Genomic DNA, 14,813 nt, shown 5'->3' with positions numbered 1-14,813 from the left:
TATTTTCCTGGGCTCCAAGATCACCGCAGACGGGGACTGCAGCCAAGAAATTAAAAGACACTTGCTCCTGGGCAGGAAAGCTATGGCAAATCTAGACAGCATACTAAAAAGCAGAGACATCACCCTGCCAACAAAAGTGTGTATAGTCAAGGCTATGGTTTTCCCAGTTGCAATGTATGGCTGTGAAAGCTGGACCATAAGGAAGGCTGAGTGCCAAAGGATTGAGGCCTTTGAATTGCGGTGCTGGAGGAGACTCCTGCGAGTCTCTTGGACCACAAGGCGATCAAACCGGTCGGTCTTAGAGGAGATCAGCCCTAACTGCTCTTTAGAAGGCCAGATACTGAAGATGAAACTCAAATACTTTGGCCGGCTAATTAGAAGGACTCCCTGGAGAAGAGCCTAATGTTGGGAACAAAAGAAAAAGGGGACGGCAGAGAATGAGGTGGCTAGAGGGAGTCACTGAAGCAGTCGGTGTGAGCTTAAGTGGACTCTGCGGGATTGTTGGGACAGGAAGGCCTGGAGGAATGTTGTCCATGGGGTTGTGATGGGTCGGACACAACTTCGCAACTAACAACAACATGACTTCCCTAATTGGACTTCATTTATTTTTAGAAATACAGCTATTTCTATATTTCTGTACACATTCTGACAGCCATGCTCTTTATGTATTTGTTTGTTTACATGTATTTATAGGCCTCCTATAATTGCAGAGGCCTTCCTAAGCAGCTTACAATGAATAAACATAACAACAGAGTAAAAACACTAAAAACCGATTAAAACACAATGAATTAAACATCTATAAAAACCAATTAAAAAGGGCCACAGCATACAGACTAAATGTTCTAAAAAATTCTAAAAAGATATACGTAGGACTAAATCCTAGATTGCCTCCCTCTGGTAGATTCCATGAGCAACTGCTTTAGGGCATAGTCATTTATGACACTGAGAATTTTAACCTATCAGAACTGGAACATGCATTTTTCTAGTCAATGTCCGGGTAAGAAGTACCCCATTATTACAGTACTGCTTTTCTTGGAGTCATCCCTGCTTTATTTCCCATCTAAAGATTACCTCTCCCTTGGGGTCTCTGGAAAACACTGCCAGCCACTTTCTCAGTTGAACAGGAAGACTCATCCAAAAACAGTAGATTTAACATCTAGCCTTTTGTTATTAGCTGAATTGCAAATGAATGAGGTTTCTGTTTTTGGGGGTGGGAATTCATTACATTGCTTGGATTTGGCTCCCAGCCTCCACTCCACTTTGTTATGACCCTGAGTCTGAATTCCATTGAGCGCCACATGCTACAATTAACAGCATCCTTCTCCCATACTACATGCATCAGTCTTTGTGCTGCTGTACCTGACGTGGAAGAAGCTTGTTCGCATGGCACTCATGAGGAATGGATCAGTAGCATGACCGATAATGTGGCACACCCCTTGGGAACCGTTTCCCTTTCACCTCCAAAGCACCAAATCTGGGTTCTGATGAAAACTGAGTGAAAAATGTATGAGAGATTCAGGGAAAAGTGCAGAATGGGAAACAGATGGGTCCGTTTCAGTGTGGTTTGTTGTGGCAAATGTCAGATAATTAGAAAATAAAGTCTAGCTAACAAAACCCTGTGTCAAACAGTTATCTACCACAGTTACCTTTGGTCTCCATGGTGAAGTTCTCCTTGTGCCTGTGGCAGGGGTTCCTTCTCATTCAGGGAAACTTAGCCTTAGCACATGTACTGGAGAGAACGCCTTGGTTCCATCTGTTTTGATGCCTGATTCTAGGAAAATCTCCTGTTTTTTGTCTGCTGACTGTTAGTAATCATTCCTCCCCAGTTCTGAGTTGGATTCTAGAAGAATCTTAATTGTTTAGGCCTTTGGGCAAATTGCTAGTCAATAGGTTTGAGCTGGAAGTGCTTGGCCTGCATAGCTGTGATCCTTCAGATGACCTGACTTTTAGCTTTAGCAGAGACCTGCAAGTCTCTGATTGCAAAATAGAGGTTTCTGTCCCTTGGAGCGGAGTAAGATAGAACCAGTATAGTCTGTCTGAGTGGACTATTCCTAGCCACTCCAGGTCAACCATAGCAGCCTTTTATCAGCTTGGGTTGATATATCAGCTGTGATCCAGGGTGGACAAAAATTGCCTGGGAACAGTTATCCATAATCTAGTAACCTCCTGTTTGGCTTCCTGCAATGCACTGTACATTAGCCTACCTTTGCAGATGATTCAGAAACTTCAGTCAGTTCAATTCAGAACTTTTAGGTCATTAGCTGGCCAATTCAACCATGTGGCGTCAGTGCTTTTTCAGCTGCAGTGGCTGCATTTCCAAACACCATTCAAATTGTTTCTGTTTTCCAATAGCTTGGAACCAGAGTATCTAAAGGTATGTCTCCTCTTGCATGTAACTTTTGAGCATCTTCAGGGGCTGTCCTTTTGGTGCTCCTGCCAAAAAACTAGTCAGGTGGCTACAAGAAAGAGGAACTTCTCAGTAGTGTCAGCACACTTAACAGAATAAACTTCCCAAAGAGGTACACCTGGCACCTACACTATCTTTTTGGCCCCAGACAAAGATTTTTTCATTGTTCCATGGCCTTTTAGAGTCCACATTCTAGGTTATAATGACTGTTTTATCATTTTTTGTGCTCTTTATTTTTGATATTGAATTTTAACTATTTTATATTTAAAATATTTGCATGTTTGCCTGTGTTTTATGTTGGCATTTTAGGCTTTACTTGATTGTAATACACCAGAGAATATTAGTTATTGGACAGATTAGAGTTGAACTAGATAGATGATTGACAGACAGACAGACAGATTTTATCAGAGTGTTCGGGTGATATTTTTCTGGCTATGTTGGAGGCAGTTTGAAAGGTATAGGTATGAATGCACAAGTAATACAAGTGTGCTTCCCTACATGGCAGCTGTTAAATAATACCACTCATAACTTTATTTCATGTAAACATAAAAATTCTATTTAACAAGAGAAGAGTTTCATTTCATAACTTCAGTGTTTGGAGAAGTTTATTTTCAGCAGGTTATTTTCAATATGAATACATTGCATAATGTTAAATCTAAACTCCTTGGTAAATCATTTGATTTTGGCCTTTTTCAGAAATTCTGTATTGATTTGAGAAAATTAGAATACATTGATTTCTCCTATTGCCATCAGCTATCAAATAATTCATTAAAGTACTTGACTTTTAATTGCCATAGACTTACATCTCTCAGTATGGCTGGTTGTTCCAAGGTATGTATGAAATGATAGATTGTATTAGAAATTCTGTTATAAATGTATTGCATTCCTTTGCCTTTAAAATAATTGGTAGTGTTTCCTTTACACGCTAAAGACTTGGAGGTACTGCAACACTGAACTAAACTATTCTGGGCTAAATTGTTTTAGGATTCCATTCAGCCTACCAATCTGAAATGATGGAAGCATTCTTATTGTTAACAATTTTGGAAGATTCAGCCTCAGTTTTTGTTGTTATGTGCCATCAAGTCATATCTGACTTATGACAACCCTGTGAATGCAAGTTCTCCAAAATATCCTATCCATGTCCACCCTGCTCAATTCATGTAAATTAATGGCTGTGGCTTCCTTTATGGAGTCATGCCATCTTATAGATGGTCTTCCTTTTGTTACCTTTGACTTTCCCTAGCTTAATTGTCTCCTCCAGGAAATTTTGCCTTCTCATGATGTCCCCAAAGTATGTCAGCCTCAGTTTTGTTGCTAGGACAGTTTCGGGTTGGTTAGGTGTAAGACCCACTTGCTTTTTCTGTCGGATATGTTCTGTTATGTTCCATTTGGCTTTGGACTAAAAGCAGATAAGTCATTTGGCACAACATGTTTTAGAATCACATCATGCTTAAGTGCTTCCAGCGTTTAAATAAAAAAAAATTCCCTAAAAGATATGCTTTCACGTTTTGAATCCCAAATTGGCTAAAACCTCCTTCCTCTTGACAGTTCCTTTGTTTTGCAGTGTATATTGATTTTGCTTTTTTACAGATAACTGACACAGGTATCCAGTTTGTGGCTGCTGGTTGCACTTATCTTCATTATTTGGACATCTCAGGTTGCATAAATATCACTGACAAAGGACTAAAATGTCTGATTAAAGGTTGTCTTCAACTCAGAATTCTCAAGATGCTATACTGCACAAATATTACCAGGTAAGGATCTATAAGGCCACTATTTAGATCACTTAAGAGAGCAATCTTTGGGTCCCTGGGCAACCTTCCAAGGGGCCATAGGCTGAATTGGAAAATCTGATCTGAACAGGTATAGTCTTCATTCTTGGAAGGCAGTGTCAGAGTTCTTATCCCTGACCTCTTACAGCTGGTGGAGGAAACTACACCAGATGCCTCTCTGAGATTGGAAAATTGGCTTTGAAAGGGGGGTAAAAGAGCATTTCAACAGCTGGGAAGGGGAGAAAACCAAAGAGGCAAGGATATAATAAAGCCTGAGTCTACCCCAGACTCTTTTCCTCCCCCTTTAATGTATCCTTGTTAGGCAGGCTAAAAAGTCTTTCTATAAATGAATGAATGAATGAAATTGGAAGATGTGGAAGCAAAGATCACCCATGCTAGCTTCATCCCAGGAGAACACAGGCATCCAAGTACAGAGGCTTCCAAGCAGCAAGAGTGCAGTCCATAGGACTGTATCCTAGAAATGTATTCATCACATTCCAGAAGAATAAATAACATTCCCAATAACAAAATGTTATCACTAATGAGCTTGTAACTGAAGCAGAAAACAAAAAAAACAAGGTATGCTATGTCCGATTAACTTGTAGGAAAAAATATATGGTGGTGGGGCTGGGGGCAAGCTTTTTGCCTAAATACACCAAAGATTCAAGGCTCTATTGAGGTTGAATAAGCTTTTCAGAGCTCCATGTCCTTCATTAGCAGAGAATATGCTGTAGGTATAGAGTTAACATGAAAGTCACATTTTGATATGTTAAATGAGTAAGTGTTCAACATTTATTTGCATTTTAAAAAGCTGTATAGAATTTCAATGCTTGAGTAATGCAGCTGACAAAAAGAGACCTTTTGAACAATAGTTACAATAAAGCCCATCCATTAGCAAATCAAGAGTGTCTAGAAATGTTAATCAGAGCAATATATAGTAACTATATGGCAAATATATGATATCATGATCATCTTACACATTGTATCAGTGAGCATCACTGATTGACCTGCTCTGGAAAGTACTGCTTTTCCTCAGTTCTGGTGTTGCACTAGGAAGCAACTCCTTCCTGTAGCACTAGCATTAGATTCCACTGGCACAACAGAAGCACTGCAAGTGCAATGGCTGTATAGGATATTGCCCAGAGGTACATTCTAGCAGGAACAATATTTATCCCTATTTTTTTAAAAAAATGATTGCATCAATGTGCAACTGGAGAGTGAATTCCCAGGAAACTTTACCTAACTGAAACAAGACAGTGATTCCAAACAGTCTATAGTTAAGTCATGCATTTTTTTAAATGGGAGATGTATAACAGAAGGAATTGGAGGGCTGTGCCTTCTGGGATAGAAAAGATAGAAAAATTCCTATTCATATCAATTTTAGAAACTGTTAAGCCGACTGAGAGGCTTATTCAGATTCAGGACTACAACGAAGTGAAAACTGATAAGGTCCCCTCTCCTGCTGGGTCATGTTCCAGAATACCTATTTACTTTTTAAGAGCCATTGACACAGTACCTAATTAGATGAACTGGATGTTTTCTAGTTTGGCCCTGGTAGTGCTAACAGGAGGTACTCTTGTAATGCAAGTAGCCCCTTTGTGAAAAATTGTTGCTGAAACCATAGCACACAGAAAGTCCTCCTCCCCATTTTCCACAGTCCTGAGGATGCTTAGGATTCCCTGGAGCTGCTAGCTGTATAACAAAATGTGTATTTTAGTTGCATTCCCACAGCTAACACTGTTAGCTTGACTTTCAAAGCTATAATACTTCTTATATCATTTCTATGATAAGCCCCATGAACAGTAACATGTCTTCGTGCATATTCCATGCCATAGCTGCAATGGCAGTGGGTGAGGAGTTTAGGTGACAAACAGCAATCAGCTCTCATATATCATTGATGTATGATGTAAACATTGATGTTTACATTTTGTGCAAGAGATGGTTTTCAAAGGATTTAGTAGTATCTTGCACATTTTTATTTCAGACAAGCAGTTTTAAAAAGTGTATCAAAACTTCAGAAATATGAATACAGTGATGATGACCCCCCTCTGTGGTTTCGTGATACCAGTGGTGACTCATTCATTCCAAAGAAGCACAAAAAACCACGACACAGTGTAGCAGCAGTTCAGCAGATAGTAGCACCTCCAACAGAAAAAGTCTTGGAGATCCATAAACCCAACACAGAAGACCTTCCAGCAGAAACAAGTTTGGAAGTCAGTAGGCCTTCCACAGATGAACATCCAGGTGAAAAACAGAAGCCAAATGATATTTAAGTACAAAAATTAAAAGAACAACTTCTTTATTTTTATTGGACCATCTAGTACTGTTTCCTTTTGAGGGAGAATATTTGTAATTGGATATTGTTTGCCAGAATGATTCATACTTACTATCTTAAGTACAGTGTAGTAAACATTATGCTTTGTTCTGAAAACAAATATATTTTTGTGTATCAGTAACTAATATTATTTGACTATGCTGCAGTACTGTGTATATTTGCTTTCTCCAATACAAGCTTAAAAACATGAAGTTGATGGCTTTATCATTATGAAAATGCTATCATGGCATTCTATCCCTTGGTAAGCTGAGAATTTTTCAAATTTCATTATATTCAAATGTCATTATATTTATCCTTTAAGAAGACAAAATATGTTTCTGGATATAATGTCAAACTTATATGTACACTGCCCATAGATAAATTGTATCCTTTTCTTTAAATAACTGTTTGCATGCCAGTCAGTCTCACTCCACAGGTTATCTACAATAAAAAAATGAAACACACTTTCGGGGGGGGGGGATATAAATAATTTTTATTTACAATATGGGCCACAAGAGGACATATGTACTGTTCCAAAACAAGTCTCCCATTCAGTGCCTAGCGCCAACCTGCTTAGTTGCCACATGGTCATTACCTTCACATTATACCCAGCAACTTAGAAAGAATAGCTCTTCTCCTGAAACAAGAACCTACCTTCCACTATTTTGAAATGGACAATGGAGGACTGATAGTAGCATGGCTAAGTGCTTTCCCTTTATCAGCCTCTGAGTATTTAAAACACTTTATGGGCAACTCAAACTCAGTGGGCACACATGGCTGGATCAAGGCCGTGATGAACCTCCAGGCTAGCCATCTATACTAAGCCCCCTTCTCTGCCTTTAATTCTGACCTTGCACATGGTATTTATATGCTTGCACACAATCAATAATGTACAACAATGCATAAACATTTTTATTACTAGGTATTTTTGTTAGGAACATTTTTCTTGCTTTCATGGAAGCAGAAGAGTAACATCTCTTCCACTGAGAGCTCAAATACAAATACAAGCGTTCCATCCTAGAGTACCCAGAAAGCAAACATTGAACCCCACCCCTCCCCACACACACACACACTGAAGGAAACCAAACTGCCTTATTCAGATGCAAAACCAAAAGACAAGTAAATGGCTCTTATTTTTCACTGATTGACACTGGGCCCGCCAGTTCTTCTCAGTCTAACTTATTTCACAGGATAAATGCAATAAAAAACCTCCCTTGTATGTAAAATGGCCTACTATGCATGGCCTACCCATATGCCTCCATCTTCTGTAAACAAACTCAAAGACACATTACTGATACCAAAACACCAAAGAATCTGATGCCACCTTAGGGATTAATACATTTATTGTGGCATAAGTTTTTGAGGACAACAGCACATTTCACTGGTGTGTGGAGTTTTATGGGGAGCTTCAGGTTCATATGCAGTGTATATGAGTCACAGAGGAGCAAAAAAGGGTCCAAGTCCCTGTGACATATGGGGTTATTCTATACTTACTCATAACAGATGTCGATCCCAACTATGACTTTACTCGTTGGCTAAACACACTGAAGAAATCTAGATTACTTGGAAATCATTTGTCCATTTATTAGAAAAGAACTGTAATGGGCCAAATGTTTTGTCACAGTGTACAAGACATTTCATAAGTTCTACAAGGGCTAGAGACTTGCTTTCTCTGTGTGTGTGTGTGTGTCTATCTCTCTTGAAAGCTAGGGGCTAACTAGTGCCGCCCCCCCCCTCAGATCATGGGAAGTTGGCTGAATTGTCCTCCTTGCTTTGGTTAATTCAGCTATGTGGATACAGGAGAAGTAATTGTCTTGGCAATGATATCATGGGTGCTAGCTTGTTAGTCCTAGTTGAATTTGCCAGTAATGGAAGTGAGAAATCAATTGGTCAGTGATGGAAATGCTACAGGAATACCAGCATGTAAGGTACAAACAAACAGAATATAAGCATTCTTCCACATCCATGACACTAGCTTCATTTCTAGAGGATCAGCTATGTCTCAAAGATTAATGCATTTACTGTGGCATAAGCTTCATTACAGTCCATTTCAAACTTCTAACAGTTACAAAAGAAATAGGTTACACGTTTTAACTTCTTTTAAAAAGTTCTCTCCACTGCTTAGAGTGAGCACCTTTGTTCACTCCTGTCAGAATCTCGGAATCTCAATTTGAGAAGAGGAAATAAAACTCGGGTTCGTGGGAAAGACCCAAGTGTCCAGACCATCTGAGGTTTTATTGTATTTACCCCAAGGTTCCCGCGGTACTCATGATAATGCATGCATTACCAGGCAGGCAGAGATGAACTCTGCTGCCAAGCTTCAATACCATTACAGGACATTTATAGGTACACAGGTACAGGGCAATTGATGACAGAATGCAGAGATTACAATAAGATTCTGAGGTCATCACATACAGAACAGATAAAGAAATGTCAGTCAATCACACTGTAACAATGAGATTACAATATTTCTAATTGTCTGTATTGACACTTTAGTTGAGTAACTTGAACCCATCGCCAGGTCTGCTCAGTCATGCAAATTCAAGCTACTAGAAACTATTCATGATAAGCTCAGACCCTTATCTCGACTCTAAACATTCTGCATTGATCAGGGCACATGAAGCCCTCTGGGCTATCAAAAGATTATTGTAAACTGAATTCCAAGAATGACTATTTACAATGTATATTTGGGCTAAAATGGCCTGTCTGCTGTAGCCTACAGCTAAAGGTGAGAGAAAGGAGCGGGGGAGGAAGGCCATTTTCAACAGTGACAGCTTGGTTTTGAGAAGGAAGACAGGATTTGATCCCACAATGCAAAGGCACACAGGATTAATGCTTTTCAGACAGGATTTATCCACATTTTCCCAACACTTCCCACTTCTATGTCAGCCCCTTTTTCAGTCTAGCAGACAACAAACCACACAATCCTATGCATGTCTACTCTGAAGTTAGTTCACTATTTTTCAGTTGGGTTTGCTCTTGGGTTAATTTCTAAGTCCCATATGGGAGCAAAGCATAGCACTTAGCCACCTGTGTTTATATGCTGCGTCTTTTTGTTTTTCACAGTGCCTTTCATGTTTTTCACAGTGGCTGTGTTCACTCAACACAATAAGCAACTCTGCATGGTTGCTATGATTCAGTTTTTTGCCATGATATACCCAATAGACAATCCTTCTGCTGTTGGCACATATCCCATCAGCCACTGTGCCTGAAACTCAATCCCAGGGCACATCATTCCCTGCCTATGTTGCCTGCCTCTTCCTCATTGGTCTGCACAGAGGGACTGAATGGCTGAAGCAACTCCTGCAGTTGCCACTCTTTTCAGAGGGCTCTGTGATACTTGCATACCAGAACTGTAGAAAACATGATCCTGGGTTCAGACAACATAGTGGTACAAAGAAACCATAGAACAAACTGTTGTTTCTTATAGTGGTTTCTAAAGACTGAACTACCAAAATGAAATACTGAGACTGGGTTCAGACAACTCAATAGACCAGGAATGGTTAAAAAAACAAAATCCAGCCATTATCTCCCTTTTAGGGTGGATTTTAACATGACATTACTTCAGTTCTCAAAGATGCCTTTGGTTGGATTCAGATTCAAGCCACAATCCTACATCTTCTGGTATAACCCATAGTATTATTTGGAGCTAGGATTCTCCCTGGCGGCTAGTACCAAAGGAAAAAACCCATGCTGTCTTCCTCTCCAAGGTGTAACAATTGGGACTCAGAGAGGTGGAAAAGAAGCATGCCAGGAGTAGGGAGGGAAAGAAGCTGGGGCTGATAGCTTACTCCACTTCCTGTCAAAGTCCCAACCTCCTACTCTCCTGCACACTTAATCTAAAAGGCAGAAAACAGCTGTCTGGATAAACTACACCACATGAGTGTTAGGCACGACTCTCCAGGCTATAGATTAGCATGACAGGACTAGCTATCAGAATGTCTATCAGCTGTCTCGGGGCATTCATGATAGGCATGACTCTCCAGGCTATAGATTAGCATGACAGCACTAGCATATCAGGATGTCTATCAGCTGTCTCAGGGCATTCCCTCAGAAAATAGAAAAAAGCTTGCCAAAGGCGTAATGGGCAAAGCTTTTCTAAAAGGTGTAAATTAAAAAGATAAGACTGCTAACCGATCTGCTTCTGTATCTCACTTGCTTAACTGCTGCCTACGTGACTTTGTAACTTCCCATTGTTCCCATATTTGTCTGCAAGCTGATTGTAAAAGTATAAAAATCCCGTTGCCATTCTGCCAGGCACCGCATTCTTACTAGAATGTTGGTCCCTGCAGGTAATAAACTCTTAAAAATACCAACTGGTCTCTGGTCTCATCTGCAAAACCGCAGGATACAACATTTGGAGGCCCCAGCGAGATCTTGAGACCAGCGGTCTGGCCTCCCTCGACTCCGGGGACAGGCCCTGTAGGTGTTTCTTAGCCTTTTACCCCGGCTCGGTGGGATGTCTGACTAGCCGAAAGAGGAGTAATCGGTAAGTGCGCACGGCGGTTATCCGCCTACTCTGTTCTTTTCTGAATATCTGCAGAGCTGGTATTGGAAAGAAAGGCCTGCTGGACGCAGCGTATGGGCCACTTTCCAGTCTGGGGGCGAGACGTCGTTCCCCAGCCTCAGTTCCTGTTTAGGATGTGTGTTTGTTTAGATTGTCTGTTTTGTCGTCTGTTTTGTTGGGCTGACACTTGGAATTCTCGGTATGGTTTATGTCCCGTTCTATTGTTGCTGTCTGTGTCTTCTGCCTTGTCTGTTTGTATTGTAAAGTGTTCCCCTTTCTGGGAGGTAGGCATAGGCCAGAGTGGGTTTTGGGGGTTCCTCAGGAAATAGAAACTCTCCACGCAGCCGCACCAATCTGTCCCCTTCAGGGCAGGGTTGAAAGCAAGGGCGTGGATGGGTGTTCTTGCCCCTGAGATGAGAATGTGTGAACCTGGCTTTGTTTGAGATACAGATTGATGAGGTCATTGGTCTGAGCCCAAGCATGGCTGAGTCCGGCTGGGAAAAAGGTGATGATCAGGGAAATGTGTGTGTGAGATTTTTCCTTCCCCATTCCTTCTATATCAGCCAGAACTGGGAAGTAAGGAAATATGTGGCCCTTGAATTGGGCTAACACAGGTCCTACCCAGTCTTCTGGACATCCTCAATAAGCTTATCCTGTGTGAAAGCCCTGTGTGAAAGAGGGGTTATATAGAAACATTTTTATGCAGGTCCTTTCCTTGTCAGAAACCGGGAACACTGTTTTAATGTCTTTAATGCAAGCTTTTCTGCCTCTTGCATTAAATGCAAGTTTTTCTGCCTTACAGCCCTCCTAGATAGGAAGATTTTCTTGTTAGATTAAATAATGGTATTTGAAATTCCAGGAGGGGATGCTGATGGGCAGATGAAAGAAGAAAAAAAAATGCTTTCTTTGCAAGTTCCTGGGGAGGATTTTATGGTTCTGGGATAGCTTTTGGGTTGTACTTTGGAGTATGTTTGTGAAGGAAGGCATGGCAAGAAAGGAAGAGGATTTGTTCAGGAGGAAACACGTGCAAAAAGAAAGCACTGTGGTGTGGTTGTAATTTCATGGGGTTTGGATTGGAATTTTGTAGATGTTGTAAGTAGAAAGTAAAGGCAAGTGAGCAGATGGATTGTGGAAATGAAAGAAAAGGAAGCAAAAGTGAAGCAAAGATGCAGAAAGGAAGGGTTTTCTTATGTGATGAGGTTTTGGAGAAATAGTGGAAATTGGTTGGTTTTTTCCTCCCCCTGTTGAACTTGCAGCTGTTTGGAATGTGAGGTGTGAGTGAAAGGCAAAAAGATTTTTATTCTGGATGTTGTGTGTATGCCATGTGAGAATAAGTGTGACAGGAATTCCTTGATTCAGGGGGTGCATGGTGCTTGGTATGTGAGAGAATTTTAAGAGTTTTGGTAAATGGTGATTTGGTACTTTTTCTACGGAAAAAAATATGGGAAGGAATGTGTACCTTTTGGAGTAAAGACAAGAAAAATGAGAAAAAAAGAGGAATAGTCTACCTTGCTAAGAGCACTCCCGTTATTTAAAGAGACAGTAACTGCAGCCTCTTCTCTGGATTTGGTCTGGCCAACTGAATTTAGGAGGAATTTGTGCTGGAAAATTTGGATGTCTTGGCTCTGTGGGCTTGGCTATTCCACAGAGCCAAGAAAAGGGGGGATGCACTGGCAGGAAGATACCACAAACACCACTTTGTGAGTACTGCAGAAGCAGCACACACAGCCTCTGAGCATGTGCAGAGCTCAAAGCACTTTGGGAAGTTTGAGCAGCTCTGCTTCTAGCCACAGATTGGAGGCGGGCTTGCACTAGTTCTCAAAAGAAAGTCTTTGAGTCTCTAGAAAACTCTCAAAGGAAATCTTGGTGTCTTGAAAATAAATAAGAGTTGTGTAACTGAGGCATTTGAGGTCCTCTGAGTGTTCAAAGCTTGTATTGCCTCAGGAAAAATTCTGCCTGGGAAGGGTTGGGTTAAAACAAAGACCCTTAAGCACTCTCAATGAGTCACTAGGGGATTTTTTAAGGAAGGGAATCCTCCCAAAAAAGCAATGTTGTGAGCATGTGATTTGTGTCGGCCATCAAGAGTTTTCCCTCTCCAATAACTTCTATTTTTCTATGCAACATGGATCTGGGTCTTATATATGTGTGTGGGTATAAGTTCTGAATTCTGAGTATACCATTTTGTTGTTTGCTATGTTACAACTGAAGGATTGGGAGGGAATGGATGAAACTCTGGGGCTGTGTATGTGTGTGCGTGCATGCGCATGCAGTGGGAAGAGATTCTTTTCAAAATCTATGAGGCTACTTTTCCCTTTGGTGTTCAACAGAAAGTTTTGTTTCCTTTTTCCTTTTGCAATGTTGCCAAATATTAATGATAGTGATATTGCTGTTACTGTTGTTACTGGTATTGATGGTGCTAAAAAAATTTTTTTCCCTTACAGTAGCCTAATGTTTGTTGGGGACTGAGCCCATTTGCCAGCCCAAGGATGTGGGCAGCTGAAATGGCAAGTTCTCAAAACTTCTTTCCATGAACATAAGCACTCATATGTTCATCTAAAATGGGCAAGCATTGATTGTTAGATGAAATGTGTGTTAGTTCAGGTTTGTTTGTGTTAACAATGGGTTGGTGCATTTTGCATCTATGTGGGAGAGTATCATCTCTGTAATAAGAAATTGTGTAAAACTGTTCTCATTGTCCAGCAGAAAGCACATTTCTCTTTAGCCTAGACAAGCAACAGGTTCGTGCAACACCAGTTCAACAAAGGATTTATTTTGTGTGCATTTCTGCATTGGTTGGATTGATTTATAACTGGAAACAGCAGAACCCCCCCTTCTCTGAAAAACCACAAGGTCTGATTTCGTTGTTAGAGACAGTTTTTCACACTCATCGTCCCACTTGGGACGGCTGTCAGCAACTCTTGCAGGTTCTTTTTACTTCCGAGGAGCGTGATCGGATTCACCTCGAGGCTTGGAAGCAGGTGCTTGGCACAGATGGCCAACCCACCACTGACCTGGTTATTTTGGAAACGCGCCTCCCGGCCCAACAACCCAACTGGGACCCAAATACCGGCCCCGGGGAAGGAGTTTTAACCAGGTACCGTCAACTTCTTTTGCAGGGCCTTCGTGGCACAGCCCGAAAGCCCACTAACCTGTCTAAGGTGAGTGGAGTCGTTCAAGGACTCCGGGAGTCCCCGGCCTCATACCTAGAGCGTCTGCTTGAGGCATACAGGCAATATACACCTATAGACCCCTGGGCGCCCGAGAACGCGAGGGCTATTAACATAGCCTTTGTAGGACAGTCGGCCCCAGACATTAGAAAAAAAAGATTCAGAAACTAGATGGGTTTGAAGGTAAAAATCTTAGCGAATTAGTTGAAATAGCTCAGAAGTACCTTGCAGATCGCCGTGGAATACCCCTCTGTTGCCAGTCAAGAAACCCGGCTCTGAAGATTACCGACCTGTCCAGGACTTGCGTGAGGTAAAATGCCCGGGTAGAAACTGTTCATCCTACTGTGCCCACTCCCTACACTCTACTCAGTCAACTCCCCCCAGACCGGGAGTGGTATTCGGTTTTGGACTTGAAGGATGCTTTCTTCTGCATACCCTTGGCCCCGGTGAGTCAGCCCCATTTTGCTTTCGAGTGGACTGATCCTGACAGGGGCTTCTCGGGCCAACTGACCTGGACCCGGCTGCCGCAAGGGTTTAAGAACTCCCCTACCCTCTTCGACGAGGCACTGAGCAAGGATCTCTTCCCCTTCCGAAACGCGCATCCCGAGGTTACCCTCTTGCAATATGTAGACGATTTGCTCCTGGC

The 14,813-nt window shown here is 41.4% G+C and overlaps 1 protein-coding gene across 1 annotated transcript in view; it reads left to right on the top strand.

Moving 5' to 3' along the window:
- The window catches only part of FBXL13 (F-box and leucine rich repeat protein 13), a 104,761-nt gene extending 98,309 nt beyond the window's left edge, over positions 1 to 6,452 (top strand). Inside the window, exons 19-21 of the mRNA XM_044423268.1 lie at positions 3,104 to 3,238; positions 3,998 to 4,161; positions 6,164 to 6,452. Coding sequence (XP_044279203.1) covers positions 3,104 to 3,238; positions 3,998 to 4,161; positions 6,164 to 6,452 — 588 coding nt within the window. The remainder of the gene's footprint in view (positions 1 to 3,103; positions 3,239 to 3,997; positions 4,162 to 6,163) is intronic.
- The last annotated feature ends 8,361 nt before the right edge of the window (positions 6,453 to 14,813 follow it).

The sequence above is a fragment of the Varanus komodoensis genome, unplaced genomic scaffold (assembly GCF_004798865.1).
Source record: "Varanus komodoensis strain SLA01 unplaced genomic scaffold, ASM479886v1 scaffold13_3, whole genome shotgun sequence".
Classification (NCBI taxonomy): domain Eukaryota; kingdom Metazoa; phylum Chordata; class Lepidosauria; order Squamata; family Varanidae; genus Varanus; species Varanus komodoensis.
This window is presented reverse-complemented; position numbering and strand designations above follow the sequence as displayed.